The 24,046-nt window shown below is 37.2% G+C and overlaps 1 protein-coding gene across 2 annotated transcripts; it reads right to left on the reverse strand.

Moving 5' to 3' along the window:
• Nucleotides 1-1,214: 1,214 nt before the first annotated feature.
• LOC145775289 (hepatocyte nuclear factor 4-gamma-like) lies at nt 1,215-23,773 on the reverse strand. 2 transcript variants are annotated; one of them, XM_082586549.1, is made up of 11 exons: nt 23,634-23,773; nt 13,600-13,833; nt 12,171-12,285; nt 11,492-11,586; nt 10,726-10,832; nt 6,933-7,094; nt 6,329-6,438; nt 5,853-5,983; nt 5,670-5,775; nt 5,181-5,311; nt 1,215-4,648 (listed from the first exon to the last, which is right to left on the reverse strand). In XM_082586549.1, the coding sequence occupies exons 1-11, from the start codon at nt 23,716-23,718 to the stop codon at nt 4,347-4,349; spliced, it is 1,578 nt and encodes a 525-aa protein (XP_082442675.1). In that variant the 5' UTR covers nt 23,719-23,773; the 3' UTR covers nt 1,215-4,346. The 2 variants fall into 2 exon arrangements, with proteins under 2 accessions (XP_082442675.1, XP_082442674.1); XM_082586548.1 differs by lacking the exon at nt 23,634-23,773 and adding an exon at nt 15,922-16,046.
• Nucleotides 23,774-24,046: the final 273 nt, after the last annotated feature.

A 24,046-nucleotide genomic window follows, 5' to 3' on the forward strand; every position in this document is an offset into this window, starting at 1 on the left:
TGTGACTTGATCTACGGTTGACCTCCCGTGCGGCGATCCCGCTGTTTCTTTGAGAAGCAATGGGTCAATTTATCGGTTCGATACGAGCGTAGATCAGTTTATGGCTGCTATGAAAAATTCCATCCATTTAACACCAATCAGTGCACCAACTGCCAGATGCTCCATCGAAGCTATTTTTTCATGCAAAATATAAGCAAACCCATGGCTACCTAAAGATACGGCCTGATTTGTTACATTTTGCAGAAATTTCCAGGTTTTGCTAACTTTTGGCGAATGTTTAAACAATTTTTTCTAAAAATTATATTTTTACGCTTTCTTTACTGTTTTCCCCAGATGACACAATAGGTTTTAACATCCTCAGATGTTGAAAAACAAAGAAATTTTGATTTCGAAGATTTTGTCAGACTGTTAACTTTTCAATAACAGTCTGATTCAGCGTTTTTCAACTTACTTTTTCTCATTTGCTAGTGCTTCCCCAAGGCAACAATCCGCTTTCATATCATTAGGAGACAGCAAAAAGTAAAAATATCTCAGAAAATGTCAGTCAAACACTAGCAGTTACCGCAAAATGACTTCGAACCTTTTTGCGTACTGCAAAATTTACGCCAGTTTGTAGCTGTGCCTTTTACATCAGATCATACGACTAACATTAAGCATTATGTCAAACAATGCAAAGATTGTGAAAAATGTGAAGAAGATTTTAATAATGACAAAATATTAAGAATGGTCAATTGTTTTTATTGAAAGGTTTCATTGTATACAAAATGTTAGATTTTCTTGAAAATTTAGAAAGGTCCGAAGTCATTTTGCGGTAGCTGTAGCAGTAGCTCTAATCAAAATATGCAAAATGTGACAAATCAGGCCGCATCTCCAGATGGCCATGGCAAACCATTGGAATATTTTTGTCTGAAGACTCGCGCGTCATCACGTACTATCTCCGCCCCCGAAAATCTACTTTAGGCTATATCACGCATGAGTCGGAATAGTACTTTTTTACACCGACTCTGTTTTTCACACCGGCACCGAATCACAGCTCTGTTAAAAGTTGCCACTCTCACCTAGCGATCAGTTTCCAGGTCAATTAAATTTCCTTTGTGTGACCCTACTTTGGAGCATTTTATTGCATACAGAAATTAGATCTAAACTTGAAATCAATATAATTACCCCTTTGGACGAACTAGGTTCCGCGCAGCAACATTGATCACGCATTTACCTCAAGTCACTCGATTGTTTATTGTACAGTTTTTGAAACGAAGACTTTATTCCACTGACCATTCTGGTCAACAAGATCTGTTGTATAAAAACCATCAACTCAGATATGTTCAAAGCTTCAAACAGCGACCACTCCACCATCGCGAGGAAAGTTCAAATCAACCTGGTCTGTTGCACACATGATCAACGGAATAACAAACATAATCAAGCAATGAAAGTGAAAATACGTACGCTTGCAGAACAAGAACCTCATGGTTTCACATCAACACAAATTTGTCTCGCATTAAATCAACATAAAAACGGACGTGTCTTTGCAAAAGGAAAACAACGCTGATCAAACGAGATAAAAATATACAAAGAACGAAAAAAACATAAACATTATAAACAAAAAGGTTGGTTGTCGAAATACTATTGAGCAAACATTACATCAGTTTCTTAAACAAACTTCCGCACAATATTACGTAGAGTTCAACGGAAATAGACTTTGACGAAAATTCTTAAATGAATGCCTGGAGATGACTTGCAGTTTGCATACCGTTAAAAATGTACCTATGTAGAGCGTGACGTTTTCCGCATGACATAAATTTCAAACATTTTCATTTGTTAAACGCCGTAGAACACAACCGAATTGCTCTCCAAATTGATGAGCCCAAATGAAGACAAACTTTCACAAAGGTGGAAGGCAGCTGCTCAGTCATTTGAGCGAGGAAATGACAAAACACTGAATCCAACTTGCGGCTATTAGGTTGATAGGCAAAAATGTGAAATCGTGTTGCTACGAGAAAAGGAACATCTTTCATCATTTAAACACATCGATTAGAGAAAAAATAATACACGCTAATTGAGTGATGCTCACGTGGTGACATGATTGACCATATACGGTCGTAAGACAGCACCTGTGACGTGAAGTGAAAGAAAACAAATATTGCAACACTCTACCCTACAAAATAACACTGGATATTCTTTGCTTCTGCTGAAAAAGTTGGCGCTGTCTTGCTATTAGCTAACATCGTCTCAACGCATAATTGGCAGAGTATAAGAACGATTATTGGAGTGATTTATCACAACATTGCTACCGAAATAAATCTCTTTGCATAATTTTCAAGGCACTTCTCAACATGTGTTTAATCCGTTTTATGAAAAAGGTGGGGATACCAAAAGACAACATTTATGTCTAAGAATTTAGCCACATCTAGCAGCTATTTTGAAAGACATTTTTCCAAAGTGCTTTGTCTCATTAAAGTTTCTGGTACCGCAATAAACTAACGAGTGTGAACAAACCGTCCAATGTTAATATAAACAAAGTTCTCTAAGATTAATTTGAAACATTTTCAACCATAAAATTTATCTTATGCGTAATGGGCACACTTTTAGTGCTGGCCCAGGTAACCATATGCGTATTGCGTAAGCCTTCCACTTTCTTTAAAAGTGTGTCAAACTTTGAAAAAAAAGTTGAGAATTAATTTCAAAATTTTCTACCAAACACAAATTTGACAACTTTTAGCAATTATAGCTCAAATCATGATTATACAATTGCGGTTGGTCGCCACGCAAGGTACTTTCAGCAACAAGGCTCAGTGATAGAATTCGATAAATCAAATCTTTCAATCAAGAATCAACAAGTGGAAGAGTAAGGCAGTAAAATGAATAAAAATCAGTTCTTAATGAACCGTTTGACAACAAATAAAATTCGATTCTTTTACAATTTTTTGTATCACGAACCCCATCAAGTGTCATAGATGACCATCCGTAACTAACCCAACAATAAAACCGTTCTTTCTGACTGATTTCGTGAGCTTGGCATTATGATAAACGTATGTAACCTGAATCAAAAGGCACGACAGTGGATGATAGAGAAAAAGTGTAGGAGGGCTATGACTAATTATGTTGAAAAATTGTAAAAGATGTGTGTGGAGTTACTGGAAATAAACTATGTACATAGGAGACAACATAAGGCACTGAAATAAAATTTCATTAAACGCTAAATCTTTAACAGAGCTTTCGCTGTTTGCATAAAATTCAATGTCGATTGGAGGGTTCTACAAGGACGTGTTCAGAATGACATGGTTGATGAGAAGGTACCTGGACATTTTGCCGAAAGACATTTCGCCGAATGGACATTTTACCGAAAGGACTAAATGCCGATTGGACAAATTGCTGAAATTATACAAATGTATTATATGTATTATCATAACCTAATAACACATAAATATCATTCACAAACAGATTTCAATCACAAATTATGTGCGACAGCGCGTAAGTATCCGACAGAAGTGTTATATGTATCGATATTCTCCACAATGTGTTTTAGTCTATCGTTCACAACGTTATATTTTTTATTTGGTGGCGCCAACTGAACGCCAGCTGAAGCAATTAGTTTCAGCAATTAGTCCTTTCTGCGATTTGTCGATTCGGCAAAATGTCCTTCGGCATAATGTTCTTTCGGCATAATGTCATTTCGGCAAAATGGGTTTCGGCAAAATGTCCTTTCGGCAAAATGGGTTTCGGCAAAATGTCCGCGCACCGATGAGAATGGTCCAAATACGACTGTTTATTCAGCCCTCGTTACTCGTGGGAGGTTGATTAATAATGTGACGTTGGTCGCAATTGGGCAACAAAAAAACAAGGAAAATGGCGGCCAATACCAAAATCTAAAAAATTGCTCGATGAAACGTAACGACAGGATTTTAAAGCTTTCCGAAAAACGTGGACCCAAAGAATGTCAAACACTAATCCAAGCAGCAAATCAGTCGTTTGAATAAATGTAAAAAACGACTGCTTTGCTGCCTGCGAAACTGGTGTTGACGAAAGAAGCACATTTCACATTGAAGCGTCACACATCCATGATCGGTCGCGCGTGCACAACATGAACAACATGTACCCAAGCAGCAACCCGTATTTTGATATTGTTTCAACGTTTGTAACCGTAGAGTCAATGTTCAAAGGCGATTTTTCCGACTTGGTGAGGGCAATAATACGTATGGTAATATGAGGAAGTTCACTTTATAACGAATTGTATCTTTCACTCTGAAAAACAAAAAATGCATAATCGCTGATGGTCAGTGGGTATTGCTTTTCTCTCCCATTGTTACTTTCAACCAAAGCGACGGACACTTCTATTAGACTTGCATAGTTCACACTACTTTTGGCTTGGTATCTGATCCCAACAGGTGATGATCGACGTCCATACCCATGTGGTTCTTGTAATCTTCATTTCGATGCTGCAAATGAGGAGGAGACAGGGATGAATGTGAAGATGTTCCAGAGAGGCAAGGTTTTATGTCTTCCTGAACTCTCATGTGCATCAGATTGGGGTTCTGGGACATCTGGGGCTGTATTCCCATATGGAGAGGACTTTGCATATTTACGGGACTTGTTGGGATGTTTCCGAGAGGTACAGAAGCCGACACCATGTTTGAAGCACTGTCGTTTGCACCTGAAGGAACATATCAAAGATATGAAGATGCTCTTTATAATTCCTTACAATCAACGAGTAAACATACAAATGTGTGTCTTTATTCAGGCTGTATCCGTCACAGATATGCCTGATTCTCAATATTTTAGAACTAGATAGACCGCTTCAGTTGAAGCCAGTATATTTTTCACCTAATAATACATTCTCTTAATGTTGAGTTTCATTTGTAAGAACAGAATTTAGTACACCACCAGTTTCTCGATATGATCCAACAAGACATCGAAGCCATTTCTACCGACTCTGAAGCAGACGCTTGGTCCATTGAGCCAGCGATGCGATATGATAATTGTCGTATGCCGGCAGTGAACAATTAAACTGGTCTAAGGCAAGCGCGTTGCTCCAGATACAAACCATTCCATGAATTTCATTGAAAAAAACAAAAAGCAGAAAATATAGCTTTTTAGTTTATGGTAAGTTTTAACTATGAACCGTGACATTTTAAAACTTCAAGTATTATTATGCCTTTTAACATTACAAAAGCTTGTCCACTCACTTCCAAGTAGCATCTCTTGCAGCAAATTGTCTACTTTGGCAACACCGAAAAATTTCACAAATTGTATCTGCTCGATCATCTGCCAAGTGATGCTCTGCAAGGTGGGAAGGAACAAGAGAATCTCGCCAAACCTATTGGAAAGTTACAAAGTTAAGAGTGTGATAAAAATTAATTTTGGCACTTCAGCGCTGCAGGGGTAACAAGAACAATGTCTTATCAAGGCAGCATGTTACAAATTGAAACCATAGCGCCTTCTTCTGGTGTGTATAAGCTAACCTCCTGCAATGTATTGCAATTTGCAAGTGGTGTCAAGCCGAATCAAAGTTTGCTGACGTCTAACCCTCACAATACGGGAAACAAAGAACGGAAGCGGTGAACCAACCAACTAACATAACTATATCTGCGTTGATACCAACATGTCGAATAAGCAAAATCGACAGACCATGGAACACAGAACCGTGTGGCTCTTTCCTATGTAAAATCAGTTACCTTCCTCGCGAGTCGTACTGGCGATCGTTGATGTAATCTTCTAGGTTGCACATTACTTGAGATCGCATTGATTTGATCTTAGCCGGGTTGCTCAAGCCACGAGCATCTGTGGAACGAGATACAGTCAAACGTTGAAAAAAAACGAAAAAAAAAACACTGCGAGTAAAAGAAACTGTTACTTACCTGGGTCGAAGAAGACTATAGCTTTCAAGCAGGCGAATTCGTTGTCGTCCAAGGCGAGGTCATTAAGAGGTCTAATGAGCTCGTCCAGTACTCGAACAGCTACTCTGTTGATTTCAACTTCGGGACAGTGTCTACAAATTAAAGTAGAAACGTGTAATTAGTCGAACCAGTAGTGAGCTACGAGAACGTACACCCGGCAAAACGATGACGTATTTCGATAAAACAGTTTGAAAGTTGTCGGCAACGTAAGAAATGTAAAAACAAAAAACAGAAGCCAACACTTCTTGTGAATGGAAATCGTTGATTGTTTCAGCACTATACTTAATATCGAAACACTTACAAGTCGTCACTTAGGAATGCGAGCACAGGTACACATATATCACACATTCTATTCCTCACTTCACAGATTAAAAGAGAGTGAATTAACAGACACAAATACATGTCGAACAGCAGCAGCAGCAGCAGCAGCATACTACCTTGGGATGATGAAGTCATTTCCAAGCAGAAGAACGTCTTTGAGCGTCAGTGAGCGCTTTGCAACTCCCATAAGCAGATTTTCCCCAGCATGCGCTCTCAACAAAGCGACCTGTCAGCAAGACAAACTATCAATTCATTCTTATATTAAAAAAAGAAAGAAAATGAAAACCTCTCCGAAATACAGCATACCAATTATGCGTTGCATAACACCGGTTCAACAAAGGCACAGTTGCTTTTGCCATGAAAACGTAGTTTAAAGTTGCTAGGAGTGAGCAGGATGACATGAAATCAGTATCGTTGTTGTAGGTGTCTCCAACTTTGTAACGACCAAATCGCAAACCAATATCATTGATTAGTTTTGTTAAACTGGTTACACAATTACGAAGTAGAATTTAAATATATGTTTGCATAAGAGGAAACACGATAAGATTTCGCATTGCAAAAGTCATTAGTAATGAAGCCCTTCCATGGCTGGACGACGGCAGCTTCGCAACATTGCATGTGCAAATGACGTTTTGAAACCTTGCCCAACTTCGTACCGTCCAAACAAAACCAGCAAAATCAACAAAAGAAACTCGTTGGCTCTATTTCTCATTCTCTTACCTGGTCGTCTAACGATAGTTCTGAAAACGCGGGAATGTATTTGGCCCACTCAACCAGCACTATGAGCTGCTGCCTCATCGAGTCACATACATCATTTACCGACGCTATCTTCTTGTTTGCGATGGTCGACGAGTCGAGCGGCTCGTGAGAAGTTGAAGATGGCTGCAAACAAATCAAACATGAAAGATCAGATCTAAAGCTTTCGCGGAAGGCGAGAATTCCGCAGCGTTGACTAATTCGTTGCATTAAAGGTTGCTGCTGCGCTCTAGCTATAGTGGTCAATGGCGTTTGGTAAAACCAACCGGGCAATGGCGAGCAAGAGTCGACAAACTACGCACAACAAACAAAACGAAGCTTGCAAGACGATGCAGTGACAACATTTTGAGAAAACATTCTAAAATCCATCTCTTTAAAGTCTTGTTGGATAAGAACATAGGCAATTTTGGTTTTTCTATGATTTTTATGACTTTAACGTTAACGATCATTCTTCTTCTTTCGTTTGAGACTAGATCAAATTTCAGGGCAGGTGGTGGAGTGCCAGGTGAGTGTAGCTTCGTCCAGCGTTGCTATACCATGCGTTCCATTTGGTGCCTTGTAGATGGGACATTCGAGAACGACATGGTCAGCAGTTTGTTCCTCCGCGCCACATTCGCAGGCCGATGAGGGAGCCAGACCCCACTTGTGCATGTTGGAGTGGAAGTGACCGATTCCGGTTCGGATTCTGTTGAGCTTGACCCAAGTCGGCCGAGGCAGGTCCATACCAGGGGGGTGCAACATTGGGACTCATGTTGTCAACCGAGGAGGAGGTTGACAATATTGGGACTCATGTTGTCAACCTCCTCGCGGTGAGTCCTGGTAACTGCACAAAACAGGCTAATGACAACAAACAGAGACACATCAGGGCGTCTCTGGGGTGGTAAAAGGATAAACCCTCGGCCCTAGAGAACGAAGAAAGAAGCCAGAAAAAGTCCCAACATTCTTAATGATCATGATGTCAAGTCACTAAAAAATTTTTGCCAGATACAGGTGCTTTAGATTAAAATGTTGAAAATTTCCATAAAGCTACATTAGTTTTTGCACTGAATTTAACAAAAAACACAACTTTTAAAATCAACTGGTCAAATTTCGTCCCTTTAAAAAGTTTTTGCCGCCAGACAAGCGTAAATTTTTAAGAGCACAAAAAGGCGTTTATTAATATCGTGCATAAAGTAAGAGGAAACAATCCCGTTTATATCACATCCGCATGAGCCAGACGAAGTCGTGTCCATGTGGGCGGTAAAATGAAACTTAATTAAGAATATGCCACAACCTTTCTTGTTAATAAGGCTAAATTAAACCTTTAACGTATTAGCTGGGTAATTAATAACTTGCAAGCCATCCTGAGTACGAAAAGTTGAACCCCAAAGGCTGAAGTAATTGTTAAAAATACGAAAACGTTGAGGTTGTTAAAAATCTGCCACTAAATAGGTCACAATATGTTACGAAAAACTGAAACTCTTAAATTATTAAAACTTAAACAATGTTCATCAATCATCAACCTTGGAATATGTAATTAATGCGCAATTTACGTTTTATTTCGGTAAAGGTTAAATTGTAATAACGAAAAAGAACAGCAGACAAGTATAGTAGAGATCTGGTTCTCGTAATGAATGATGCTCAAGATTCCATGCACTAGTTTCATGAACAATAGCAAAAAGGTGCTTCTGGAGTCACGAGTCGGAGCAAAATTACTTTTTAATAATTCAACGAAGCAACAGATATTTACATTAAAAAATGTCTTGTCACAGAAAAAGAAGTTTGATAAAAGATCTTGGTCGGCAGCAGCCTTAAACAGTGGTTATTCCCATAAGTTGACAGCAGGGCTTTTTGACACCAAATTATCTTCTACATATATCTACACCAGGCAAGCACGAAAAAATATGCGAAGCCTATAAGTTAGTCAACAAATCTCACGAACACTAACAACCCTGAAATAAAATGTTCGTGGTATATTCAAACATTGTACAGTATCAAGAAACTTGTCTAAACGTCCAATACCATTAGTGTTAAAAAGTCTGGCATATATGCGTCGAAAAAATCTGTTTGTTTTTAAGGAATCCTACCTAGCAATTGCGGGCCAATTTAATCCACGAAAACTGAAACGCACCATATCATGCTGATATTGCAGATTAAGGGGCTACAGATATGGCGATCACTACGCATGAGAACAGAAGTGCTGGAGAACTGTATTTTTATATTAAAATTAAGATTGTTTCTCAACAAGAACTGTATGACCAAAGGGGTTAAAAGTGACCAATAGTTTTATTTCACCAGAAAGAGTTTTCCCTGAACACATAACCTCAGCTAAAACAAAATCATGGGCCAGTTCAACATAATAATCGGCACAATCCGATCAGAGGTGGATCATGTCCACCTGGAGATGCGGCCTGATTTGTCACATTTTGCAGATTTTAATTACAGCAACTGCTAGTGTTTGACTGGCATTTTCTGAGATTTTTTTTACTTTTTGCTGTCTCTTGATGATATAAAAGCTTTTTGTTGCCTTGGGGAAGCAGTAGCAAATGAGAAAAAGTAAGTTGAAAAATGCTGAATCAGACTGTTATTGAAAAATTAACGGTTTGACTAAAATCTTCGAAGTCAAATTTTCTTTGTGTTTCAAAATGTGAAAATGTTAAAACCTATTGTGTCACCTGGGGAAAACAGTAAAGAAGGCGTATAATTTTTTATATATATAATTTAATATAATTTTTAAACATTCGCCCAAAGTTAGCAAAATGTGGAAATTTCTGCAAAATGTGACAAATCAGGCCGTATCTTTAGGTAGCCATGGGTGGATCTGATGGGGTAACGAACTCATGATTACCGAATCGGAAACATGTTTTGATTTAGTGGACTGTCAATCAATTCGCTCTTATTGGTTACAGTGTACAGAGTACACCCAAAATAAAAACGTGACCTTGAGCTCCACGTCTTGAGAAAAGGCTGAGCCGAACACCAGCACCATTTAAACTTGAACAAAACAAATATCTCAAGAGAAAAAATGATCTAAAAATGAGAACATTATAATTGGATCATGTGATTGCAAGAAAGTCGTGCTGAAAAATACGTCAAACTCAAAGACTCACATCACGTCTCTTCAGCAGATGGAGAACTAGATAAATGAATCCAATCTCGGAAAACTTGGTTTATTTCACATTATTTTAACGTTTGAAGACGTTGAATCAATGCAAAAAAAACAATTTTGCTAGTGAGGATGGAAGATAGAATTCGCCCATAGCTAAGGAAAAGCTACATATGCTTATCAACGTTTTCAATACTTCCTATTAGCGGAGCAGCATGTTTGGTTTTCAATATTATGACCTCAATATCGCCACAGACTGCGACGTAAACGATTAAATTTTGATATCTCGCAATATAAAATCAGACCGGTGAAAATGTGTTGGCGTTAATTTCTTAGCTGACATGCCAGTGTCGAACAGGGAAGACACTAGAAAGAGGGAGTGTGCTTTGGTGAGAAAAGTGACACCAGAAAATGGTAACGGCTGATGGACAAACTATTTTGCACGGATCTTAAACGTGAAACCAATGCCTACGCCGGGTGATACCGGTGCACAAAAATATGATACCGATGAACAAGGATCGTTTACAAAAAATCCACGTCGATCCAACGTCGTTCAAAAGGCATGAGACGCATGTTAGCTTCGGCAAGCTTCATTCTCTTCATGCATCACGTTATTGCTTGAAAAAGCTTAGTCAGAATATACTACCATTAGACGTTGGTAAAGCAACCTACCTGTTTAGACATGGTGTCAGCATTGAGCAATGTGGTAACAGACAAAGAGGCCGAGTCATCCACACTTGTCTTCTTTGTGCTTATTCGATCTCGCTCATTTTGGACAGCTAGATGAAGGGGAAAAATGTAGTAAAACAGGAGTTTGAAATTTTTGCGTGACTGCTTTCATAAAATATCTTCTTTTGTTTTATAATCCAAATAATTGAGCATTGAGCAGTGTAATAAATTAAAAATAAAGAAATGGAGAGTACCACACTAAAATGCTAAATCCAAATTTAATGTAGAGCATTTGACACACTAGTGTGACTTCATCAGTATATATTTTTCTTATTCAAAATATATCTGAATACGAATGCTGTGTACTGACGAGGCCACCCTTGTGTGACAAAAGCTCTTCAATGAGTTGAATTTTTCAATTTAATGTGATACTCTCTATTTCTTAACCATTTGTATAAATTCGCACAAATCATGAATGAGATGTTGGTTGGGTAGCTACAAGAAGTGAAGTCGCGGGATAGAAAGGATTCGGTTTTTCAGCTTCAGAAAATTCGCCGGGTTGGGGATCATTTTCAGACATGACAGGCCAGATAACTACACTTGAACTGTCATGAGGCGACAACTAATTGTATAGACATTACACACATAGCACAATGTTGATTTTCAGAAAAATATTTACATGATCAGAAGCAAATAAAAGAAAAAGAAAGCTGGTCATTCATTATGATTAATAAACGATAGTGACCAATAATACTCCACAAAACCATACCTTCTTTTTTCATGCCTGCTCGAAAACACTTTCTTAATCTGCAATATCTACATTGATTTCGCTTGTCTTTGTCCACCGTGCAGTTGCGATTGAACCTGTGACAATATCGTGTTTCTTTTACTTTTCTGTTGTTTTTGTTAAAAAAATACAGCGACAAAAAGTTAACAATAGTGCTTGGCTGTTACGTTGAAACAAACAGAATAATAAACAAATCTTCACTTCAGGAACTTCCTTGAATGAAATGGTCACGGCAGCAACACTCGGCACAACAGATCAACGTCTCTTAATTGGATTGACAAGCACTAAATTTGAAAAAAAAGTGTAGGATTTGATGCTTTGATGCTAGGGCTAACAGTATAAATTGTGCAACGTGAATGCTCAAATGTACAGTAATGGTAACTGTTGGCTGTTTGATTCAAGTTCCGCTTAATTAACCTCATTATCTAGTTTGAAGACATAAAAATTGCACAATTTGCAAGCTAAATAGTAACACAGGGTTAATTGGACGTTTTGCAGAATAATGACTCACAAGCTAAAAGTGAATTAAAAAAATTCACGAATAAAACTTCTTCCTTAAAGTCATCATTGAAATCAAAAACAAAGTATTGTCCAGTCATTTCAAAACGTACAGATCACAAAGCATTAGCAAAAAATAAAAGGTATTTGCACACAAGCTAACCTGCATTGGTATTGGTGGTTTTTCCGCACGCTTCTCCGGAAAAATCCTTTGCATCCGTCACAACTGCTAGCTCCGTAATGTTTCCCCGTCGCCTTGTCACCGCAAATGGAACAAACTGGAAAGTAACTGACATATTAACATGTGTTTTAAAACTAAATGTACCTTTGGCTTTAATAAGTAGTTTCACGATACTTTCAAGGTAAATTAACGTGTAAACAGCAATTTTCTGTATTGAACGATTGTGGATGATAGTTCCGAGTGCGATCGATTGAAGTTGCGCATTTTTCTCAAAAGATCAGCAAGCAGACGAACACTGTATAAAAGTAGAAAAATCTGTTTGTTTCTGTTTCTATCCAGATCAAGCAAAAGGAAACTAAGCAGAAAAAACCTTGTCACAAAAAAACTGATATTTGAAGGTGTAATTTTATTTAAGCTTGCAACTAAACAATCTCACATGCACGTTTTTGTCCTGCAAGCGCTTCTGCAGCGAAATTCTTTGGATCAAAACATGCAACTTTATGAGTCGAGTTGTGCCATGGATTCAATGCTAGCCATGTTCTAATTCAAACGGTGTTAAAAATTACTCAACTGCAAGTCGAAACAAGTAAACACGCGGTCGGCGATTACACCGAGCAGTTACGAACGAAGCAACCTTAACTGAATAAACACTTTGCTTTATCGAGCTCTTCTGATTACAATATCGTGCTGTTTGTTGAGCGTACAAAGAGTTGGTGTGCTGAACATTTACGTCAATTGCCAACAAAAATCCAGAAAATTGGTTCTTTTTGACGTCAATTCAACGTCTGCAGACGCTGTGGAATCAATGTCAAAAATTACAGAATTAATGCAAAAGAGGACTAATTTGTTAGCAGAGAAACTCTGTCATCCAGTTTGGTGTGAAAGGGTCAAGTGGATCATAGCAGTGTGTGATCATACCTGTGATTGAAAACCCTTCGTGTACAGGCTGTCAACTTATAGCAAGAGATTAAAACAAGGCTAGACAGGGCACAAGATACGAAAATCACATTGCGTGACAATAAATAATAAAATCAGTGAGAAATTATTAACTTTTTAAACCGTTTGTTTGACAAAGATTGAGTACCGGTTTCGAATTCTTCAAGGCTCTACGCTCAGAAAGCAAAGAGACGGGTATCTCTTATAAAGCGTACCACACAATGTGCAAAAAACAAAAACTCGTTTGTTCGGTTGATTTGATTGTGAGAATCTTTATTATCAGACAGAGAAAGCCTCCTTGGAAGCTTAATCCAAGCAGTTTCGCATACTTCTGAAGATTTGAGGCTAGGTTTTATTCAATCTAACAGGGGATAGAATATGAAACACCCGTTCTGCTTAAACAGTGCTGCAAGTGGGGCGTACTCACACCAATTCAAACGCAGGCAATACACAACCTTGTACACAGCACACTTACATGTACGAAGACCGTCTCCGCCGTCTGGCATCAAGACATGTGATGTCATATCGACATCATGGCCGCTAACCATTGGTTGCATGGGGTGTCCTCTCTCTGGCGACATTGAGTGAGCGGAAGGTGATCCTCCATTGACCATTCCGTTGTTCAACATGTGGGTGGGGCTGAGAGAGTTCTCGAAGCCGTAGCCGGGAACAGGTGGGTTGATTTCTCCGTTCACAGACGATGGCGAGTCTGTTCAAAAAAAGATACTGTTTAGTTGCAGGTTTTTTTCAATCATAAAAGTGGAAAAATGTTAAATGAGTCTTCTCTTATTGAAGAGAAAGCAGGAGAGTAATGTTACGGCGATTAACATCTGATAAAACGGAGCTTTTCTGAAACATGTTGGGATTATCACGTATTGTTACTGGAACATTGGCAAATCGCGTATCCATTCATATTTCACAACAGGTATCTCGTTTTTCATAATAGCCAATTACAATAAAACAACATACAATGCTGTTCAAACAATAAATTTCCGAAAACATTAACTAACAAATATAGCATTTACAGATTTGCATTCATTTACATGAGTCAATGAGTAGGTCAGTATATCACAATTAAAACAAACAACCGAAAAAATTGACATAGCCATTAACAATGCGAAGAAAAGTATATCGGCCCTCAGGACTTGTAATACACGATGCAGTAGTTAGTCTTCGCTTGAGCCAGCTCACTTTGTTCATAAATAGCGTTGATCTAAATTCTAAATCACCTTTAACTCATTGAAACAAAATTTTAAAAAAAAATGCAAAACATTGGTAGTTTTCTAATCAAAACTATTATTTGAAAATAGTCAAACAACATTTCTTCGATAACATATCCCATTGCATATTTCGCGAAAAGTATGGTGAGTTAGTATTGATACACTATACGGGAAAGTCATCGTTGCTAATGTTTGCAATAAGATCGTGACGTATTGTAGTTAACGCAACCGCCTTATGCACAATTATTATCAACAGCACAATATCTCTTTAGAAATCCTTCTTCGGCTACGCTTCATTAAGCTGAGCCTGGGGGCAGGCCTTCTACAGTACGTATACATATTTTAAAAATGTAATATCCAGAAAACCTGAGCAAACTGACTGTCTACAATCCACAAATTTAGGTACCTTTCTTTGCTCCAATCATAGAACATAGCACTGAGATAAAAATAAAGATATTTCAATTTGCTATAAACATATCGCAGCAGATTGGAATTCCATAAATCGAATGAAAGCATCTCGACCGCAGAAAAGATTCCCTAACCTACTCAAACCTGTCACGTTCGCAGACGATGGATCAAGGCAAAAAGGATCGATTTTTCTCATCAGATATGTTGAAGAAAATCGACAACTAACTTTTACAAGTCGTGTCATTGATCCAATCAAGCTGTTTAATTAATGGCTTGATTGTGAAGAAAAATATGGGGACTTGTGGAAAAAGTTGAACAATACACGGCGTAGATAGAAGCCACAAGCACCAAAATATTTCACTGGCTTCAAATACAGGATTTCAAGCTTTTAGGTGAAGATTAAAAGGTGAAATTCCAACGCGGGTGATGAGAAACAAACACACTGTGGCAGGCACGACAACAGATTTGGATGAAGATTCACAATCACTGCCACAGGCAGTACGAGAAACCACAGGCTCTTTACTAAATATTTCTAATCCATTATTATTGAAGATTTTTTTCTGTATTTTATCACAACAAAACCTTTGCAACACGCGGAAATTATGATGTAAATCCAGCTAAAGAAATGATGTCATTAGCACCGTAGTGAGAGTAGATAACTTGTCAGTTCGTTAATAAAACTTTTGCATTGTTTAAAAAAAAATAGGCGTTAAAGCGACATGCAAAGTTTTTTGGTTTTTTTAATCAAATTGTGTCACCCGGAAATTCAGCGAATGTTCAGATTACTAATAAGACGATTTTAAAAGAAACTTGGTCTACACTAAAATTTCCATCATACACATGCCGCGAGTCATAAGGAAGGAGTCATATTACAATGGTATAAAAATAGGACATTTGTACAAAACGTTCAAGTTAAAACATTTCCTTAAAATGAAAAACTATTTAAAAACCCGCTTCCTCTCTGCAAACAAAATGCAGAGGATAAAACTATTTCGTTGACATCTAAATTCATCATGTAAGCTATCACATTATTAGCACTACTAATTTATACTTCCACCGTCCAGTAAATCGCAATTACAGGGGCCTAAAAGGCTGGACAGATAAGATTTTTATGTTCTAGCCTTTTACGAGCGATCTACTTTCTTGATACAACTTGTACAATACCATACCTTCGAATCTTGGGTCGATCCAAAATCCAAATTGCATGCGCTTAAAATGAGTGTGTGTAGATCTATAGCTTGTCATGGTGCCGTTTAACATACGATATTTACTTGTACAAAATGTTCAAAAATCTAAACGAAGCAATAAAAAATCGTAAATAGCAACTTATTCTTCGGCTTTTTAATTAGTTAGGTTATACAAGAAAATTGAGGTAATTCAACACTGTTGCCAAATACGCAACCTTCATGAGCCATATAGAGTGAAAAAAACAAGGTCAAAATTCATCAACAAAAGGAGTAAAAAACCTCTTGTTCATCCAACTTACAATATTGCTACAAACTGAGATTTTTTTTGGAAGAACCTTGCATTACTTATATATATCCAACAAATTTAATTAAATTTATTCACTATCTCACTTATATGCAGTGTCACGCTGTTACGCGTGATGGGGCAAAACTGTTGAAATGCTCATAATTCAACTTGTATGGGAGCCACAAGCCAAAGCGAAAAAACATTTAATATTTTTAAAATATTGCTAATGATCTTGTGTGTTTACTGTTTATTGGTCTTGTCAATGTGAGGTAAAGTAAAAAATAGTTTATTGTGCGGTCTACCATTGGAGATTTTCTTTGTATAGGCTATCATTAAAAAAATACATAAAAAATATTATAATTATAAAAATGATTATGATTATAAAAAATAACACAATATTTACTGCTATTTCACAACAAAATTTAAAAAAAATTTCCACTGTATATCAACAAGCTTCTCACATTGTTACATTGTTCACACGAGAAAGAAAGGGAGTGAACAACAGAGCGAACATGCATACTTGATTTGAACACTCAAGATATGAACTTGGTTGGCTGGACGTTGAACTAACGTTAATTTATGAACACTACTAAGCTTCTCAGTTCGCAAGCTAATCTGCACTCTCCACTTGGTTCCTGAGGGTCTGTCGTCATATTCAACATCTTAAATAACTATAGTGACATACCTGACTTTGCAATATGCTCATACTGTACATTAAAAAACGTACTTCAACGTGCAACAAAACCAAGCAAATACTTTGCGATCAAAACAATTTGCGACGTGGTCTTTGAAATAATCATAACATCTACATTTTTGCTTTTGAATTGTCTGTAATTTACTCTAAACTAACACAGGAAAGGTTCATGAGAATTAACGGAAAAGGATGCAAAAAATTACCGGCTTTTCAACAATGATTCACATTCGTGGCATTGAAGTAGGTTAAGGCAACACTAATCTAAGCAGACACCAGTTGCAAACAAATGCAAAAAATTGCAATGCGACACACGCGCACAGTTTGGCAATATGCCCGTAAAACCAATAGAATTGAAATGCTGCATAACGTTTAACTTCAAACTTTTAAAGCAATAATGCTTTTGGCGGCGAAATTTTACATTTCTTATTTTCGGTGTGTCATTTTAACATCGACCCCAAAATATAATTTTAAATCTTTATCAAGTACTTTCCTATACAGAGCACACTCTTCTACTGACTGTTGCTTCACTAAGTGTCATAACACCTCACACTACAACCAAAACCCAACCGTACATGGCACTCTCAGTGCAGAGAAGAATTTTGCTCCAGTTAATTGAAACGGCAAGAGAAAGTATGGCATTTTGTAGACAAAATACCATCGCAAATGCAAAGAAATACTTAGACTGCCTAAAGGCAAATATCTGAAATGTATCATACTGTATTTGAACTAGTACTGCGAGAGATTGAAATTGCCGTCAATGTTAGCAATATGTTAAAAGCAGTGTAAACTGTAAAATATTTTCTTCTTGCAAACCGTACAACGTGAAAACTACAAATTATTTCACAAAAACTCTCAAACATATGGTGTTGGGTCATTGGATGTTCGTATGTACTGAAGATATCTTGTATTGTCTTGGTAATTTGATAAATCCCTGTCAAATAACAAAAGGGTTCCAAATTTTCACGTCAAAAGTCATAAGTGCCATTGTTGATGCATCTAGAGCAGGAGGTAGCCGAATGCAAAATCATGTTGTAGAATTATCTTGTTTGTTAAAGCGTATAGAGCCGAGGGTCAATCCTTCTACCACCCTAGGTTCACGACTTTCCCAGACTACGCTAGAAAGCTACTAGAGCAGCAACCAGTCTTTGGTTTCATCATCCAAGATACACAGACCAACTCCGTTAGGTAGATTGAAGATGATACAATCGCTGATGATAGTGTCTGCGGTCTGTTTCTCGGCACCACATTCACAAGAAGAAAAAGATGCCACTCCCAATGTGGCAGGATTATGATACAAAGTGACACGGCATGCATGAACACTGAACAACCTTGGTACACTGTACTACAAAAACCATTGGAATACGTAGTTTAATACCTGTCAGATGTCTACGTCAGGAAAAAGCAACATGTCAAAGGTTCTGTTGATATTTGTCTAAAATATAAAGCAATTGTAGAAAACTGGGCATGTTCGCCGTAACAAGAACTTGTCACATGACAATGCTGATTGCTGAATTCACGATTTTCAAGGAGTTGAAAGTTCTAATTGCAATTGGATTGGCATAATGCACTACTTACTATTATTTTCTGAACCACATTCATTGTTAAAGTAGAATAGCCGTTACTTGGTTGGCCTTCACCAGTTGTTCTAAGATGTCGATTTTACACTTGGTCAGGCCTCCCACATTCAACTGCAGCAAGGTGATGCCTTCCCATACGACAACCGAAGTTGCCTGCCCTAAACAGCTTTAGACATGAAGGGCGCATGCTCTGGGTCGGCATCACTCTGTATGGAGTTGCATAGAGCTCTGTGAGCTACCATTGCTGTCTCGATTAGTTGTCATTCGCTTGATTGCAAGAATCAATTACCATTACACTATGTGACTAGGAGGTTGACAACTTGAGCCCAGAAGAAGAAGATTGCTAAAGTGGAGATTACTTTGATCAACCCAACCAAGGGTTGTTGAAAACAATTACTGCAGAACGATATTATACTGTCTACACCTACAATACTGCGCATGACGGTAGACAGTACCAAGTTGAGGTTGGCTGCTATGACAGGATGGAATAGGACAAAACAAAAATTTACTAAATGAATATGCTTTCAATTTCAGACAATACCAGTTTCGCATTTTCCGTGTCGTATGCGCTTGGCACTTTCCGATATAATCACACACCAATTAATTCGTAACGTATATTTTTAATGTATTTATGATTATGATTACCAACTACAATTATCTCGCCGATATTAAGATATTTTCGTACAAATTCCGATTTTCTTATCCATTAGTAATCACAATCAGTATAATATATCCTATTTTCACTCATGGTTGAAGTAGTAAATAAAATTTGACTCGAACCAAGAAAAGAACTAGTCAACACCATTTTGCAGATTTCAATAATAAATATCGAGAGAGCTGAATTTGAAGTGCAAGAGGTTTCTAATAAGATTTTTTTAAAACTGAACTCTTACATCTTCATAGATTTTTAAAATCGTTTTATGAGCTTAATTCGAAACACACCCAAACGAACCAAAAAAAATTCCCATCGAAAAAAGCATATTTGAAAAATTTTGAATGTTTCTATTCCGAAAAGCCTTACAATTATTTATAGTATATACATTATACACGTTTGAAACTAAATTAGACTTGAAAAAGAATAAAAAAGCTCCTGAGAACAAAGTTGAATTTTTTACTGATTTTGAAACTGTCGTTTCGCTGCTGTAGCAAACGAGAGGATCACACCAATGCTCGAAAGATTGTCAGTTCAACTACCACCAAAAGCATATACCTAGAATACATGGCATGCTTGTAGGTCGATGCATGGCCACTGTCGATGCAAAGATGGGTCCCTTATCTTTCCAACTACAGGTACCGTAATACAAGTATTCAACCACTAGGTATAAACCAGGAACAGTTGACCAGCAAATCAAAACTAAAGTTAGCAAAATTGTTCAACTAAGTATCAGGTTTGTAGGAGTTACTCCCAACCTCAAAAGTAAGAAAACTGAAGCTGCTAATCAAAGCTTAACGGACCAAACTCACATGTGTGAACGATATAATGCATGCAGGAAAATCAATAAATTTCACTTGAGAATGCACATCAAAATTAGAGTCGCTAAAGCTTTGAACGTCAAAAATTGGGAAAATGTGAGTATTGCATCGGACTAAAAATTACAATATTAAACATATTTTAAAACAATAGACTTTGAATCAAATTAAAAAAACGCTTAACTGTATGTATACAAAGCTCCTCACACCCTGTGCAATCTGAAGGAATGTGGTTCACACCCTGATTCTCTACCCTCTTTCAAGATAATTAAGCTTCCTGTGGGGACTAATAACTTGAAAAAGAAGCGATAAACGTCACTACAACGGTTATTGAGGTTCTGGTATAGCGTACGAGAAAAAAGTTATTATGTTTACGTAAAGAGCTCGCTTCATAAGCTAATGTATTGCAAGCATCTGCATGTCAATCTATCAAGTTTAAATTTTTAATTAATATAAAAAAAGGAAATTAATAAAGTTTGAAAAATTCGCTAACATCCTGGAAAACAGCAAACACCACAGTCGTTCATGCTTTGCAACCAACTTCATAGTCACTGATAGAATAATCCGATATTTACATGAACTAATAAGGTAATGTGATAAAAAGAATTGTTACCTAATCCGCATGCTATTCAATGTACGTATGCGAAATTGCTTATATACATTATACACTGAGTGTTTACTGTTTATGAGGTATGAAGGCTCGTCATACCAAATAAACAGTCAACAAAATGACAGTCGCAGCATAACGTTCTCTGTGGAAAGCGTCAAAAGCAAAACTATTTTGCAAAATGTTAACTAATGAAGTTGACTCGTACGATCAAGGCAGTTAATCGTTGATTCGAATTCTTAGATCGCATTCTCTGATACCTTCTTGTTCACGAAGTGCACGAAAAAGTTGCATATTTACCTAAAGTTTTAGCAGAATGACGAAATTTTATAACTGTGAACAAGCAACCCCAAACGTTTGGTCTAAAAAAAATTATCTTTCCAACACAGTTCAAATATATCGTTCACTCAGCGTAATGTATTGCTTTGCAACTCAACAAATACCTCAGCACAGCTTTTGAACTACGATGGGTTATTGGCTTTTCGATCTGCTTTTGCTGTCATGCCTTAAACATTGAAACAAAAGACCTTTGAAAAAAGATTCAATGTAGTAGAATGTTCACAAAGTAGTAAAAAGTTATTAAGTTTTACTCTCCCCTCAAACCCACACTGGGGTTTGATGTTAATAAAGTTACGTGTCCGTATGAAAAAGCATGACATATGTGCCAGTCAAAGATCCAAGAAGTCAGATATATATCACCACATCTTTCAAAATTCTTTATTTTTATAGGTGAAATTACTACTGGTAGGTGTTTCGATCAAATTAAAGGCACTAATGCTTTGTTACTAGTCCAGTATCACTTGAACGCCTTCAGACAAGGCATCGGTAAAACGGGTCTGCTACTATTCGGTGAGTCCGATTCGGTGAGTTCGATTCGGTGAGTTCCTAACCTCTAACCCCTAACCCTAAAACGGCAATGATAATTAGGTTACGGTACCCGATAATTAAAAAAAAAAATTGAAAAAATCCCCCATTAAGAGATCGGACTCACCGAATCGAACTCACCGAAACGGGCCATTCCGCGGTAAAACACACACAAAGCCGACTTGGAAAGGTATAATAATTAGCAAAAAGTTTGTCGAGAAACTCCGTAAACACTGAATATGTGCAAGAAAAGTTTGGTGATATTACGCAAGCGACTCTGTGTCTGAAATACAATAAAAAATATCTTTAAAAAGCCGATGGCGCTGATGGTAATCCCAACCTTAACCACAAAAATGTTGCATAACCTCATTTTATCACAACCTGTAATTGACATGAACTTTTTGTTGGCAAAATTGAAATTAAAAAAAAAACAGAATGTCACCATAACTAAAGTCTCAAAACAGCACGAAAAAATAAAAGCATGAAGCAAAAAACCTTACCGAATATAACAAAATATAAGGTTGAACTAAGACCCATCATTTGATCCCAAGCCAACCACCAGCTGTATTTAGTCAATGTCGCACTAAAATTAGATGAGGTCATCGTGACGTTTCAAATAACTTTAATTGGATGACAATGCATTGATTTCTATTCAATTCCACCTGATACTTCGTTAACAATCGCAGAGGCCTTGCGAAGTACACAGCTATACAATCTATAACTATACGCCAATTATGTCAAAGATAAACAATTGAAAACTGCGATTCGATGTCAACTTTTCATTCAAGCCTACAGAAGAGCTACCAGCAATACTCAATGTTTTGTAGCACACATTACTGTGTGCTTGATAGTACGACAAACAATAAAATATAAACAAATAACCTACACAGTTCACGATGTTAAAGGTGCACATTGGACTTTCTGAACAGTGGGTACATCGGGCGTTGGACCCGCTACGATTAAGCGTTTAACGTCTTGGGAGTAGAATGGCAACTCACTGTGCATTGAAACGTTGGCATTGTCATCAGTCACTAACACAGAGTAGCACACAGAAATCGCAAATAACAACTTTGTTGGTTCACACACAGGGATACTAAAGATTATTTCAATGCATCTTGCATAAAAACTATTCTGGATGAGCTTTTACGCGAACGTAGCATTTACCTATCCTATACCTACCAAGAAAAAGAGGCTGAATAATAATTAACGCTTATAATTAACACCTTTTAGAGTGTACAAGTCAAATTACCAGTCATATTTTATGAAACGACGCCAAAATGCCATTTAAATGGATTTTAATCTGGTAGAATAAATGTCTTGGCGATACAAAGTTCACTTTTGTAAAAACAAACTTCAAGTCACTCAAATCTCAAAAAAAAAATCAGCGTATGTTGATTCAACAATGCAGCCTGATCTTTCAATGAATTGGCAAACATAAAACAGCAAAGTCATTATTATCAGCGGAAACTTGAAGTGCAAGTTTTAATTTCAGTGAAATAATAAAAGGACACCTTCCAGTCAATCCAGTGCTTCAGCTCGAAAAAATATTTCCAGTCCGTGGGATAAATTTGATGCAGTTGAAATGATCACAAAATAATACAGTCAGAATTTGAAAACAATTTTCAAAGCAAGGAAGGTTGCTTCAAAAGTTTTCGCACTGGTTAAGACTAACTTTTTAAGGCTATTTATTGTTGCAAAGTTTGTGAGTCAGATTTCTGATGTGACGCAATCAAAGCAATAAAAACATGAATCAAGAAAAATTAAAATGAGGTAGATTGGGGCTGTGAAAAAAGCTTCCCGAGCTTCCGCTTTACACTCCATCTCCAGTTCAAGAGGACTTGAATACAATGAAAGTAACTTCTGCAATACGACTTCATTTGGATAATGAATACCCACGAAGTCGAGGAGACACAATTTCCAGTAAACGGACCAGACAGCATTCACAGAAACTAACCACCTCAAGGATATCCTCGAGATAATTTTACTTTGGTACAACCCATGTGACATCGACATCAGCATACGTTAAAAAATATTAGAAGTACTAATATAAAATACAAATATTTACTTCCCCTTACAATCATCTGTACTCCGAAGTAAACTTTGGGAAGTGTTGATGTGAGCAAACCGGTGACGCAAAATTTAAATTAAAACTTTACCTAATTGTCTTTAGTTGAAGGATGAAAGATTCGGACTTACCACTCATATTGTTCAACATCTCCGTGTACAGTGGTTCTGGGCTGTTGTAAATCCCATAATTACTTCGAACACTTGCTTCAGTCATAATATTGGCCGTTGATAATTATTTTCTTGAATCTCTTAGGCTTTGCAACAATGAATTAACATTACCACAATCCAGCAAGTTATTTCGACAAGCTGTTACGATAAAACAACAGTCAAAATGTTGTCAAGGATTAAACTTGTTTTAAAACATACTTCACACTCCTGACAGCAATGCTTCATGAAAGTTAATCTTTTTACAAGAGGATCCTTCTGTGAAATATCTTAAAACATGTATCTTTAAAGTTGTTGCCTCTGGTATACCTTTTTGTGCTCAACTTTAAATCTTTTCGTGAAATTTTTTTTCCCAAGGCTAAGGTTCTAATCGATTA

Source organism: Aplidium turbinatum, chromosome 8 (genome assembly GCF_918807975.1).
Source record: "Aplidium turbinatum chromosome 8, kaAplTurb1.1, whole genome shotgun sequence".
NCBI lineage: Eukaryota > Metazoa > Chordata > Ascidiacea > Aplousobranchia > Polyclinidae > Aplidium > Aplidium turbinatum.

Excerpts from the sequence above, each read along its gene's own strand:
- LOC145775289 (XM_082586548.1), bottom strand. The coding sequence starts at position 16,012 with ATGTTAAACGGCACCATGACAAGCTATAGATCTACACACACTCATTTT. Across the intron at positions 10,833-11,491 it reads AGCAGGCATGAAAAAAGAAG|CTGTCCAAAATGAGCGAGAT; the intron begins GTATGGTTTTGT and ends CCCTTCATCTAG. Across the intron at positions 4,649-5,180 it reads GCAAGAGATGCTACTTGGAA|GTGCAAACGACAGTGCTTCA; the intron begins GTGAGTGGACAA and ends ATGTTCCTTCAG.